Genomic DNA, 15,093 nt, shown 5'->3' with positions numbered 1-15,093 from the left:
AACCTAACAGGTATATTAGGCTTAGAGGGTCTCTTTGATTATCTTTGTACTCCAACTTATTTACTAGTGGATCATTTCAGCTTGAAGGGCTGCAAAGAGGTTTTTACACCGAGTTCTTCAATTTCCCCTTAGATAACACACCGTGCGTTATCCTGGTTTTGATATTCTCTTCTTTGCTACTCTTTACATTATAGCATTACATCTTTATGTTCATCCATGCAACTGTTGAATGTTTTGGTTAATTAATTGGAAAATTATGTACATTCCGCTTTAATTGTTTTTAGCATAAAATCAATCTAGCCATAATTAAAATTTAGAGGTCTTAATTAGCTCTAGCATTTACTCTAGTAAGCTTTCAGATAATATGTTAACTTTTGGCATAAGCAACCATTACTCCGTTATTTATATTGTTGTGGTCAATCTTTGATTATTTTTGTTTCTTTCAAATGGTATCAAAGTGTAGGCAGGGGATTAGTTTTCTCAAGAGTTATCCTTAAGCCCCATTATCATGGACAAGCCCCACTAAAGAAGGCTTTTGTTGTTTAAGTTATGATGTCTGTGGTGATCATCAGGCTTTACTTGTTTAGTGCATGTGCATACTTTTTTTATTTCTACATTGCATCATTTTTTATTTTTACTTTAACATTTATGTATTAATATCATATATACCAATATATAAAAATATGACCTACATAATCGATAGTAATTATAGTTTTTCTATGATTTATAGGGTTACTTTTATTGTATTGAGTTATTTATAATGCTTTGTCACAAAATTTCTAAAGAGGAAGATTGCTAATATTTAGAACTTAAGTTGGCTAATTCTTACGTCAAAACATGTGTTACGAAGGTTGTAATTATTGCAAAATTAAATGGGAAAAGTATGGAGTCAATTTTTTATTGAAGGTCATGCGTTAAAGATAACTCGATCAAGCAAAATTGTGCCTTGCTTAAGCAAAAATCCAAGTTAAGCAAATTAACCTTCATTGGACAATCACTCGACACTCATTTGAGCGGCGATATGTAAAACAGTAACTAAGTTTGATGCAGTGACTTTTTTAATCTAACATTTTCCAAGGATTTTCGTTGGGAGAGTTAGCTGCTCTAAGTGTATTGAGAGCTTTAATTCCTTGAGCCTAAAAATTAAAAAATAAAACCTTTCCTCTGTTCAGAATAATTGAGGTTATATTGATCGGTTGCCGTTAGAATAAACTAACCAAATCAAGTAGGCTTGAATGAAAGAAATGCAAATTAAAGTGATGCATATCTTGAATTATGTTTCTAATTTAAAGTTGTTAGGTTATAAAGATTTAGGTGAGAAATAAGCCTAAGACTTAATTGTCTTTTCTGTTTGTCCTCTGCTTTAATTCTTTCTATCTAAAGTAGGACTCTCTTTGCTTGATTTCTTATCTGCTTTTGAAATCATGCTTTCATGCATCTGCATTTTTTATCATACTTTCATGCATCTGCATCTTTCTTTCATGCCTTCATAATTGTTTGTTTGTTTTTGTTTGGTTATTTAGTCTTTATTTTGTTGGTTTCCTCTCAAGGACCTATACATTTGTTTGGAGAGTTATTAAAAGTCTTGAGCTTTTTAACTCAATTTTAGAAGAATTTTAATTCTTCCATGTCCTTTAGTAGACATACTAGGACACGTGTCTTTTCATCTTCATGACCAAAGACTCGTGCTGTGTGGGTGAGAAATGAGCCTAAAACTTAATTGTCTTTTCTGTTTATCCTCTGCTTTAATTCTCTCTATCTAAAGTAGGACTCTTTTTGCTTGATTTCTTATTTTCTTGATTTCTTATCTGCTTTTGGAATCATGCTTCCATGCATCTACACCTTTCTATCATGCCTTCATGCATTTGCATCTTTCTTTCATGCTTTCATGTTGTTTGTCTGTTTTTGTTTGGTTGTTTAGTTTTTATTTTGTTTGTTTTCAAAATAAAAATAAAAAATGGAAAAATCAGAAAAATACAAAAACAGTGTGTATATGTACATTGGTTTTTGTGAACCTTAAAATGGCCATTGAAACAAAATTCTCTAAACTTTGTACCTTTTGTAGCTTAGATGGGCATCTTTATGCACTACTAAGCAAGTGAGCTTTGTGGCTCTTTGTTCGTGATGAGTAAGATTAAGTAATCTCTTGTACTTAACACTCGTATCACTCTTCTTGACGAGAAGGACTAGAAAATCCTAAGAGAAAGGCATAAATAACCATCTCACCACTGTTACCCACCAATCATGACATGACATTTGTATGCTTTGGCATACCAAAAGTGAAATGTCAATGACATCTGTATGCTTCGGCATAGCAAAAGTGCAATGTCAAAAAACTTAACATAATTGGGTATTTCTTTTCTATCTCCTATATGCCCATGCATGGTTTGCTTAAAAAGAAAATATGCAAAGAAACTAAAAAGCAAAAAGATCAAAATGCTTTAAAAATATGATTGCAAGCGTGTATTCCAGGAGATGTGGGAGTTATAGGATGTACTTCGAAAGTGATAGTCCTCATCAAGCAATTATGATCGTGTGTGAGTTAAATTGATTTTCTCATATCTTAAATCGTCATAACAAAGATATGCAATCTGGCGATGTTTTTCGCACACAAGACGCAATATTATTTGTTACTTTTGATACATGTGCAGGTACAATGTGACTTGGCCATCACAAGGTTTACATGCGTTAATGTATGCTCACTAAACTGTCGTGACTTGTTTTTGAAATATAAAATTAATTAGACTTGTTTTGTGTGTGTGTGTGTGTATGTGTGTGTTTTGGATCAAAGTGCATGACATTTTTCTTGTTGAGAAATGTTTTTGAGAGCTAAAATGTTGATTGGATCGTTGGTTGAGTTGCATGTTTGATTGCATTCATATTTATGTAGCAATCTCGATAGCTCCTCAACACCTCTCAAAAACTAGGCTATTTATTGAGCTCTTCATCTTTTTCTTCTCGCAATCTCAATAACTCCTTGATAGCTTCTCGATCCATCAAGAAATTTTATGTCTACTCGATAGATCCTTAACACCTTCTCGATCCATCGAGGTTAGCTCGATAGCTGCTTAACACCTCTCGATCGATCGAGATTCTCTTCCATGCATTGTTTTTCACATATTTTGCATATATCTTTGATCTTGTCATCCATAGAATCTTGAATCATTACATTCATGCACTTTTATGGATTCTTTGTGCCCCCTTGATCATCCTTGATCATCTTTATTTTTCTCAAGTGAGGCTTTATAACTTCCTTTACCCTTTGTCAATCGTGACAAAAAAGAGGAGAAATTGTGGAAATATGTGGTTTCTTTTTAAAGACTTTGCATGTTAGGGGGAGAAATACGTGCCCTTATAAGGGAGAGATGTGTTTCATCCTGTTAGGGGGAGTGTTTACCTCCTTGTTGTTGTAGGAGCAACTTTTAGCTTCTTCTTCTTGTACACCGGTCTTATGACCATGTTTACATACATTGTGCTTATCTTTGATATATATGTGATGATGTATGTTTTCTTCACCTATCTCTACATGTGTTGTTTCATTTCTCTCTTTATACACATGTTTCTTTATCTGTATGCAATCTATTATTTCTACTTCACACAAAGATGTCTTGATGTGTTTTGTTTAAAGTATTTCAAAAATATACGTTGTCAAAGTTTACTTGTCATAAACTCTCTTCTTGCAAAATTTTTCAAGAGTTTGTGTTAGGATAGATTTTATTGTACTTAACAAGTGAGTATAAGTTGAGTGATTTATGACTTCTCTCATATATTCATTTGTTTGTTGTGGTTTTGTCACGGATTGCCAAAGGGGGAGATTGTTAGGACATATGCGATTAGTTGTCAAGAACATATGTCAACATTTTATGTAGTTGGCTAATTCTTTAACAAAATGCACTTTACTTGTAATTGGGTAGATTTAGGATATGTTTAATACTTCAAAGAGTAAGAGTTCAAATCTAGTATTGAAACTATACAAATCTATCTAAGAAACAAGTGAAGAAGTGCTGATTCATTAAAGCTCAACAGCTGCTCGACAGATAGTTATCTATCGAGGTCCCGACAGCTGTATCTATCGAGCTTTACGAAATTCAGATTTCCAGATCTGATTTTCGGCCCATGCTAACATGTATGTGTATGGGTTCTTTTCTCACAATCCTAAACATATATAAGGCTTAGTTTGAATACATAGAGAACATATGAGAAAGTGACCGAGTGATTATTCTCTCTAAAAGAAGCTATTGCATCTTTGCGCCTTAGGGTTTTGTAACCAAGTGCTTCTTGATCTTCATTGTTGATGAAATGAAGAACTTTGCAGCCAACATTCTTCTTCCTAAAGTTGGTGAGTGAGTCACGTACTGGGATTCATGTAAAGGAGTTAATCATGTACTGGGATCCGTGCATAAAAAAGGTAGCGTTCATATATGGAAGAATTCAGAGGTTCTAAAGCGGTAGAAGGTTTCTACTATAAGTTCATCTACGGGGATTCTAGAGTCTAGGGACAAAGGTTTTGTACTAGATCTTAAACTTCTCTTTACTATAGTGGATTGCTTTTCGAGAAGGTTTTCCCCCAGGTTTTTTACTATGAAACTAGTTTGTTTCATTGGTTTTCCTAGGTCATCACATCTTGTCTTATTTACTTTTCCACTGCATATGATTTTGACATGATATTGATGTTTGTTTGTTTAACAAGTTTTATTCATAATTAATCTAATTAACAACTTAGGTTTAAAATTTGTTAATTCTATCAACTAAGGTCTAAATTTCCCAACAAGAAATCTTGAACTCTGTTAAGATTGAGAACATGACTTTGCTTGAAAATGTTAAAAGTTTAAATTTGAATTATCTGTTGCTAGAGAACAAATAGATAGAACTTCTACTTCTTAACTAAATGAGATGTTATATGTTCAAAAGTCTGTCTCTGATGAGACAGGTTTAGGGTTTATTGAGAGTGGATCTACTCCTCTAGTGAATCCTCCTAAGTTTGTACATGCTACATCATCTTCTGTTGTTCATCCAACTCTTTCTGAAGTTAAGGTACATAAGGAAGTAGTTTCAGCTTCTAGAAGAACTAGGGTTGATCTGAGTGAGTCTAAACCTAAGAATCTCAATCAATCTGGAAGCAAGAAAAACCACAAACCCCAGTGGTTTTGTCACATTTGTGGTGGAGCTAGGCATACTAGACCAAATTGCTTTAAGTTGTAAGCGTTAAAGCAAGTTTCCAAACAAAAAATGACAATGCCAAAAGCACAAGATCCTATGGCAGTTATTCATGAGTTGGTAAAGGTTCTTAACCTTTATACCAATACTGGAGCTGAAATTAGGGTAAACTCTAATAGAAAACCCAACTCCAAGTTTGTATCTAAAAATGTCTAGATGCAAAAGACGCAGCCTTAGTGAGTTTGTCTGACATGGTCCTTGTGTTAATTCTTTTTATCTCTTGTGTCCAAAATTGTTTTTCTTTAGGCTTGCATTTGCATAACATTCATACATTGCATTCTAGGTTTGTTTTTTGTTTTTTTTCAATTTTTTTCTTTAAAAAAAAAAATTGTATTATACATCTTCAAGATGTGTAATTGAGGTTGCCTATGAAATTTACATTTCATGACTGTGTACGTTGTTTAGCTTTGATGAGCTTTATTTTTCTACACTTTGCTAGTTCATGCTATGTCGTACTTTAGGAATCAGATCTAACTTTTTCAAAAGCTCTTTGTCTTTCTCTCTGATTCCTCTCTCAATCCCTTCTCACAAACTTTTTTTGTCATTTTCCAGCTCAAAGATTCAAAGGTTTTCTTCAAACTCTTTAGGTAAGACACTTTTTCCTTTTCTTTTTCATCAAATTACATGATTTAATGCATTTTTCTAGGATTTTTGCACTTTTAAAAAATTATGGTCTTTGATGTTTTTGGGCATTTTGATCAAAACTAAATCATGGGTTTTTGTTCATGCATCGTATAAACATGATTCACATGCTTTAATTTCAAAATTTTTGGGGTTGATTGAATTTTTTGAAATTAGGGTTCTAATGTTCTTGAGAGATTTGGGGATTTTGTGAAATTGGGATAAACTGGACAAGATTGACCTGTGTGATTGATAGATTGAGTGATTATAACATGTCTTATACTTGTTATGTTGTTCAATTGATCAATATGAGGATTTTTTTTTTAAAATTAGGTTTTTCAAAATTGGGGATTTTCTATAATTCTTAAATTTCTTGGTCAAATTTCAAAATTGTGATGAAATTAGACTATTTTAGAGCATTAAATCATGCATCATATGAATTATAATATCATGCATGATATATTTTTTCAAAATTGCATGTTATCTTGTCTCTAACCCTTTTTAATGCAGTATGCCCTTGGTTTTGTTTTGTTGTTTTTGTTTCTATCCTTGGTCATGGCTCCTAAGGTTTGTAGGAAGTTTAAAACTAGAGCAAATAGGAACCCTGGGTCTTCCTCTTCTGGTTCAGCCCTTGTTGATAGAGATCTGCCAAATGTGAGGATATATATGAGACCTTGATTAAGTATATGTCTATTTGGGGTGAAAAGGAAATAGTTTTGAGAGAGCTAGATCCTTCCATTCGTAGAAACTGTGTCTAGGAACTGGGTTTCTTTGTGTAAGGTGTCTAATCCTCCTCCTATAGCTTTGATTAGAGAGTTTTAATCTAACCTCTTTGTCTATTTTGAGGTAACGAGTGGTCATTACTTGACTTCCTAGATTAAAGGTCAAGAGTTTACTATAACTAAAAAAATTGTCTGTGAAGCTTTAGGTATACCTTTGTAAACCCACATAACCATACATTGAGTTTCCATCCGTTGATGACATTATGTCACTTTTTTGTGATCTTCCTATTTCTTGGGGTACTGAACCAAGAATCAATTCTTGTGAATTCACTAAGCTTAATTCTTTGTATTTGAGAATTTCTTGTCATAACATCTATCCCATTTCACATGTCCATACTGTTCCTATAGATAGATGTGATTTTCTTTGTGCTTTTTGTTACTGGTGGTTCCATGTACTTTCCTTCCATGTTTATCCAAACCATTGTTGATATTTCTAGGAGTAAGAGTAAAGGTCAGAAATTGTTCTTTCCCATTTATATGTATAGGATTTTGAGATTTTTAGGGTTGTCTAAGTTTCCTCCCTTAAAGTTAGTGCATATCACTGCCCCCATAGGAGCCACCTATCTTAACCAGCGACAGACACAAATGAAGAGTGTTGAGCCAAGCACTAGGACGTCTAAGAGATCACGAGGAGAAGCTTCTACTGCAGCTCCTGCCTCTAGTGCTATGCCTACTACTATGGAGACTTTTGTGGAACCAACTGCTGATGTGGATCCTTCTAGTGGTGTTGATGATGTAGACCCTACTGTTGCCCCTCCTCCTTCACTTTGTGCCATGATGGAGTCTTTTAAGACCACTCAAGCTACTCATGGACAGCTTTTGGATGAGTTGTTGACAGATGTTGCTTCCTTGAGAGCAAATTTTATGGAGTATAGGAGTTCGTTTCCACCTCCTCCACCCTCTAATGGCTGATGTTGCCTTTGGCAATTCGTAACAAACTAGGGGGAGTAGATTTATTGTATTTAGGGGGAGTTTGATGTATTTTTATCCTATTTAGTTTTGATGTTTATATTTTTCATTGTTTATATCTGTTTAGTGTTTTGTTCTTATTTCACAAACATTAATGTGCTTGTTAGTTATGATAGTTATTGATGATGAGGTTATTCACTATTGATGTGTTCACTGTCTCTTTATATGTTTTGTGAATTAAAGTTTAGATATTTACTTAAATTATGGTACTGTATCTTCCACACATGCATTTATGGTTTGCTTTTAGTGTTTCAGGAATTTACAAGTTAATTCTTTCAACAATTGTTGTCTATACTAGCAACTAATAGTTAGTAGTTATGTGAGAATTGTATTAGGGCAATAACTTGTATTTGGGCTGATATTTAATTTAAGCATTACATGTTGTATGTGTGTTTTGTCTTGGATTGCCAAAGGGGGAGATTGTTAGATTCTAAAGATTTAGGTTTAAATGTTTAGAATCATATTTTTATTGTGTTGGAAAACTAAGAACAAAACATGTCTAGTCTAGATGTTAGGCAATGCTTAAAAGTGTTTGTTTCAAGGTTCAAGTCCAACTGACTGCAAAAAAAGGAAGTGTGGTTTTGCCTTACTCAACCAATCGAGAATTAGGCTCGACTGATTGAAAATCACAAGTCCAGTTTTTCTACAGAATTTTTAAACAAGCCCAAGCTCGCAAAAACGTTCAGGGTTTCATTCCAACTTCTCTACATATAAAAGGGAAACCCTAGCTAAGTTTTTCAGACTTTTGAGAAGACTTGTGTGTTACTCTTTGTGAGGTCTGAGAAGTTTTGTACCTTCTAACTACTCAAGAATCTACCGGAGCTAGAACTACAATCAAGCTTTGGTATAACATAGTTACTGCATCAAGATATAATGATCTGAAAGCTTTGAGTGGGATCTCAAAGTCACAAGCAAGACAGCCTGTGTTGCTGTAAATTCAAGAAGAGAAGGATTCAATGGATTCAGAGCTTGCACGTGATCGTGTCAGTAAGTTACTACTGGAGGTAGCAATAGATTTAGGGTTAAATCTGATTGTAAAAACTTCAATTCTCTTATAGTGGATTTAGTTTACCTTGAGAATAATTAGGTCAAATCCTCCCCAGGTTTTTACCTTAAAACAGTTCGTTTCATCGGTTTTTCAGAGACATCATATCGTGGTGTTAATAATTTTCTACTGCTTAGCATGATATGATTTATTTGTGTTTAACCTAGATTTGAATAATTAATCTAAATAATCACTTCGTTAATATATTAGGTTAAACAATCTGTTTAAGGGGTTAAACAATCTGTTTAAGGGGTCTAAACGAACAAACAAAATTCATCTAGAAACTTATATTGACCATTTATTACTCACATTATAGATAGTTGTTCAGATACACTAGGTGACTTCGGGACTTTATATAGGAATTCTTGGACATTATCATGTTAACCTTCTAAAACGCCTTGAAGAACCTAGCAATTAATATCCTAGCTTTAATTTTGTGCAAGTCAAGCCCAAATGTCATAAAGTAGTGGCTAAAATTTCTCCATTAATTCTAGTTAGCTTAATTATTAAAATCTTTTATAACTAAATAAAGGATCTGCTAAAGTCTTAATCATAATAGAGAAGTCATCATAGGTTGGAATTATATCGAATTCAAACAATTTTTGTTTGTTTATTTAGACTCCTGTAAACTTAGATTGTTTAACCTAATTAATTAACCAGATTTATTATGCAAATCAATGTTAAACAATAACAATCATATCACACAAAGTGGAATAGTAAATAAGACAAAAGATATGTTGACCTTGGAAAACCAATGAAACTATCCAATTTCTAGGTAAAAAACCTGGGGGAGAATTTAGCCTAAACAATCCACAAAGTAACAAATTCACTAAATAGAATGGAAGTGTTTACAGTAGTGTGAGAGACCAGGGAAATTGCCTCTCAAAAAAGAGAGATTTTTGGAGTGCTTTTAAGGGCACCTCTCTTTTTAGGTAATTGGTGTGGAGTCGCCACTTATTTTTTATGTACAAAAAAAAGAAAAACTAATTATAAATTTACATGATTGAATGTTCCATTCATTGATTGAATAAAATAATAAAAATACAAGTTCAAAAATTTGAACTTTACATGGCTTTGGTTCCTAGTTACAATCCACCAAATATACATGACTTTTTGTCCTAGTTACAATATACTCAAAAATAAAATTAAAGATAAATCACCTAACTAAAAATCTAAATCCGGAGCCTAGGTTACAGAATGGGAAAGTGTTAGGCACTCATTCCACCTAGACAGAGTCTGATCTTCTAGACTCTTGTGACCAATGTATCATTATATGCATGTCATGTATGATATGTTGAACATGTGAAACAAAAATTAAATCACACAACCTAGTTTATGATTGAAATCTCTTCTTTTGTTTGAAAATTCATATCTGTTTTTTGTTTTGTTTTTTTTGTTAAAAAAATTGATTTTGATTTGTCAAAATACCTGATCTGTTTTATAATATATAGAAAAAAGTGGTTTTTGAAGGAAAAAATTCAGATATGTTTTTATTTAATAAAATCAAAATTCTTTTGGTTGGTTAAAAAATTCAGATTTGTTTTTAAGAGATAAAAAAAAATGGTTTTAAGTTTTGTAAAAGATCAGATCTTTTTTATGATAATAATAAAAAAATGGTTTTGATAACAAAAATATCAGATCTTTTTTTAAGATGTTAAAAAAAATGAAAAGGGTTTTTCTTTAAGAAGATAGTTTCACTCATAATTGAAATTTATGCAATCATGAATTAAAATAAAAACAAACAAAAACACGTTTAATATTTTTCTTTATCTCAAAAATCTATATATGTTAAAGAAAATCATATTGGTATCTAAGAAAGATACTAATCAGTTTTTTAATTGATAAAAATTCAGATCTACATCTTATAAAGATGCAGATCATTTTTTATTTTTAAGAAAAAAGTATTGTTCACATGCAAATTATTGACATTCAAGAAAAAGATTATAACAATTTTATGGAGAAAAAAAAACAATCATGCTTTAAACAAAATAATTACGAATCATTCATGTTATGGAGATAAACATTCATCAACATAAAAGGGAGCATGGAAAAGATAGGGTAAATTAATCAACCTCTTGCATGAGCACTCTCTGTTCTTAAGAGGATCTTTTAGGGTTCAAAGAAACTTATTTAGCTATCCTTGAAGCCTAAAAACCCTAACTCTTGTAGCAATTCTTAGAGAGAATCAAAGAATATCAACACTCTTTTAGTCTTAAAACGTATGCCCTCATTGCGTAAAAAAAAAAGGTGTTGAATTATGAGGTTCAGCCTTTATTTATAAAGGTCAGAAATCCCTTAAAAATAGGTATGGACGATTAGGTATTGAATCTAAACGCATCTTTTTGTGTAAAGTTCGAAAAGGGTATGCATTATCATCACCTGAAGGTCGTTGGGCCAAAGCCCATCCCAATGCACTTTGACACTTTTAGAGTGTCGTTAGGCACTCCAAATGTGCCGAATTGGCTCTTGGAGGCCAAATGCGCTTTCGTGTTCGAGTGCCATTTGGACTCCTCATTTAGGGTTTTTTGGCCGATCCTTGTATCTAGACGTGTTTTCATCTCCCCGTCAATGATTTTTTTATCTCTTTTCTAGATAATTCAGGTTTTTTTATCTTGTGAATAAATCCCTTAAAATAAGTTTTGATAAAGTTCAAATTATCTACAATTTTATTATTATCCAATCATCCCTTTTACTCCTATTCATGCATCCCTATCTTAAACACTAATTATCAACCAATCACAAAAAAATTTAATTAATTTTAATTTTTTGGCCAATCAGACTTAATTTAAATGAATCATGTGTGGTCGACTCTTCCTAGACACAATGCATATGGATCGTGCAAACTTGATCATGCGATATCTTTCGATCTGATGGTCCGATTTAGAAACAAGAAACACCGTTGCGACCAATGGAATCTCAAGATCATTTTCATGATATGAAATGAATGACATGATGCATGTAGAAAAAATGATGTATGTAATGCAAGAACAAAATGATGCATGAATAATATTTTTGTTACATGGATGGTCATTCGAGTCATTCTCCTTGATTAAATCATGGGTGCAAAATTGAGTGTCTACAAGTAGATTTTCCCCTACTTCTAATGCTACCTCTTGTCGTACTTACTCATGTAACCACACGCAGCTCTGAATTCACAGACTCTTCTATTTGAATTTGTTGTAGACAAACACTCCACTGATACTTGTGTTTGGATTTTTTTCCAGTAGATGCTTGTTGAGTTTGAAGATTACAGAACCTCACAGATCTCACAGGAGTAACTCACAAGACTTCACAAGGCTTCTGAAATGTGAATTAGGGTTCCTTTTATCCCTAGTAGTGTTGAACTGAAAGCCTAAACGTTTCATGGACTTTCAGGCTTGATTTAAAATCTTCAAAAATCGCAATTCAATCGGTCAAAGGTCTCTCTCAATCAGTCAAGCCTTGCAGTTTTTGAATTTATGCAGCTTGATTGTTCTTAAATCTTGACTTGAATCAACTTGAGCAATGTCTAACACTGTTATAAGACATAAATATCTTATACTAGACATGTTTTTATACTCGGCTTGCCAACATTTATAAAATTAAAACCTAAACACTTAATCTTAAATATTTGGAACCTAACATATTTTAAAATTTTAAATGAAATAAGGACAAAGTTTGATTACAATGTTTGTTATAGTCAATGACTGTAATTCCCGTCAAGGAAATTAATATGTCTATATATTTTAAAAATTTAACCGTTTGATTGTATGTTTTTTATGTTATTAATAAGCATATCAAATTTTGTGTCAATTGGATGTTATTTACTATTCAATTTATAAACTTATTTTTTATACATAATTTTAGACTATGGAAATTTGAAATATAAACATTTTATTGATGACATAGCTATTAATTTTTTATTTTCTTAAAATTTTGCAAGCATGGAGCATATAAGAAAAAAAATGTAATCCAATGATAAATTTGTTAAAATTCACATTTAAATATATTAAGTAGAATTATAGTCGCCTACAATAAAGTTTGTAGCCAAACTTTGTCCACGAACTAAACAAACAAAAATGCTTATTTTAGCTTGAGTTGAATAAAGAGTGATTGTTTGAACCACGTAGGGACTGAGTGACTGGATGCGATCACTATCAATTACCATTTTTCTTCCTCAAATCTTTCAACCATAATTATAATTTTTAATAGAGATGCAGTGTATGTTTTAGAAAACTGGTCATACATCAACATACATTGCTATCACCAGCACATTTGAAAAGAAGCATAAAATTCATCAAAATCTGACATGTGGGGTTTGATATACCCACACCCTCCCCTCTTTTCTTCATATGCTTTTCTTTCTTATTTCCACTAGTCTAAATCATTTGGGGCCAATAGCATCAGCAATTTAATTATTGTTGCTTGATGTTGTCAGAAGTCAACATGCATGAACACATGGTTGTTTTACATTGCCAAAAAGATTTCCTTAGTTGCATTCTCATGCTTCAGCATCAATAGTCTAAGGACAACTCAAATATCATGCATGTAATATTGACAAAAACTAAAGGAAGACGCGAAAACCACAAAGGACATGAAATTGTAAACATGATGTGATGAAAGAGAGCAATAATTTTATTTTTCTTTTTGAGAAAAAAAAAATGTTGAATTAGTGTCCAAAATGTAATCATTGTACAAGACATGATATTTATAGGAACAATTCTAGCCTTATCCTTTTCTAACTGAGGTAGGATTGTTTTTTTTTTTTTTTTTTTTTTAATAGGAAAATCAAATACCATTTATTCAGAAACAAGAGAAACGCGTACATCCTGAGCACACGCAGATGCAATTTGGCTGGAACATTCCTCCAGCCAAGTTTCATAATTATCAACGTTACAGGCATGTTGGGCCAATACATGGGCTGGGACATTCCCCTGCCTTTTAATATGCGAGAAGGCAAACGTTCTGAAACACTAGGCTTGTCGAAGAATACCGGCAACAATATTCTAGATGGCCGCCGGCGACAAACCCAAATCATGGAGTGCGTTGTAGATCAGAAGCGAGTCTCCTTCAAAAATCACGTCCCTAATTCCTACATCTACAGCAAAACAAACTGCGGTCTCCATCGCCTTCGCTTCCGTCTCCAGCGCACCTAATGGAACAGCCATCCTTTTGCTCATCGCGGCGATCACCTCCCCTACATCATCTCTAATGACCACGCCTATACCTGTTTGCTTCCGTTTATTGAACATGGCGCCATCAACATTGACCTTATAGCAGCCTTGTGCCAGTGGGTTCCACTTTTCTGGCAAAGTCGTCCTTTCCTACACAGCATCGGAACTCTCATTTGCTCTCTAATATTCCTCCAGAAACATTAAAGCGCCTTGAACAACAGCTCTACCAGTCCTACCCTTACCTCCATGATGTAACTCATTCCGATTTCTCCATATTCCCCAACAAACCATTACAGTTCGCTCCACCAAACCCGGCAAAGAGACACTCCACTATTGTGCCTGACACAAGACCTTCATTAAGTCCCATGCTGGAATCACCTTGAAAGGTATGGTTATTTTAGTAGAAGCCCAAATAGTTTTGGCATGTTCACAAAACCAAAAAAGATGACTCACAGTCTCAATATGGGTCCCACAACAATCACAAATATCATTGGACGTGATTTTTCTCTTACGCAAATTTTCTTTTATGGCCAAAATATTCCTACAAGCTTTCCATGCAAAGTGTTTCACTTTGTTAGGAACGTTCATTCCCCATAAGCCTTTCTTGACCTTCCTCAACTCAGATTGGCTTGAGTAGCTCGATCTTCCACCAAACAAGCCATCCTCCATAACCACCTTGTATGCACTTTTTACCGAGAACCTCCCATTTTTATTCTCAGCCAAAACTAACTTATCCCAAGCTCCATTAACACACAATGGAATACTTAAAATTGCCTCCACGTCCTGAGATAAGAAGTTCTGACGCACCACATCGACTTTCCATTCTTTGCTCTCAGCATCTATGAGATCACGTACCATTGTTACCTGTGAGTTTCCTCCCTTACGTGTAACTACTTTATAAGTGCTTGGTGTAGGAAGCCATTTATCTCCCCATATTCTGATATTTTCCCCGTTACCCACCTGCCACCTCAAACCTCTTCTTACAGTTGCTTAAGCTGCATGAATACTTCTACAAGCGTAAGAAGGTTGTCCACCCAGCTCTGCATCCACAAAATCACAGTTGGGGAAATACTTGGCTTTATATACCCGGTAAAACAGTGAGGATGAGTTTGTCTGTAGCCTCCACCCTTGCTTTGCTAAGAGAGCAAGGTTGAACATTTTGAGATCCCTGAACCCCATTCCACCTCTCTCCTTGGGTGAACACATCTTCTCCCAGCTCATCCAAGCTAGTTTCTTTTCATCTTTCACTTGTCCCCACCAAAATTGTCTCACCATACCTGTCAGCTCCTCGCACAGTTTATTGGGA

At 33.7% G+C, this 15,093-nt stretch overlaps 1 protein-coding gene across 1 annotated transcript; it reads right to left on the bottom strand.

Annotated features, from left to right (window-relative positions):
• Positions 1-13,619: 13,619 nt before the first annotated feature.
• LOC142609178 (uncharacterized) lies at positions 13,620-14,645 on the bottom strand. Its single transcript, XM_075780792.1, has 2 exons — positions 14,241-14,645; positions 13,620-13,937 (listed from the first exon to the last, which is right to left on the bottom strand). Exons 1-2 carry the CDS (start codon positions 14,643-14,645, stop codon positions 13,620-13,622), a joined length of 723 nt encoding a protein of 240 aa, XP_075636907.1.
• Positions 14,646-15,093: the final 448 nt, after the last annotated feature.

Source organism: Castanea sativa, chromosome 9 (genome assembly GCF_040712315.1).
Source record: "Castanea sativa cultivar Marrone di Chiusa Pesio chromosome 9, ASM4071231v1".
Lineage (NCBI taxonomy): Eukaryota > Viridiplantae > Streptophyta > Magnoliopsida > Fagales > Fagaceae > Castanea > Castanea sativa.
The sequence above is the reverse complement of the archived record's forward strand: the minus strand, read 5'-3'. Positions and strand labels throughout refer to the sequence as shown.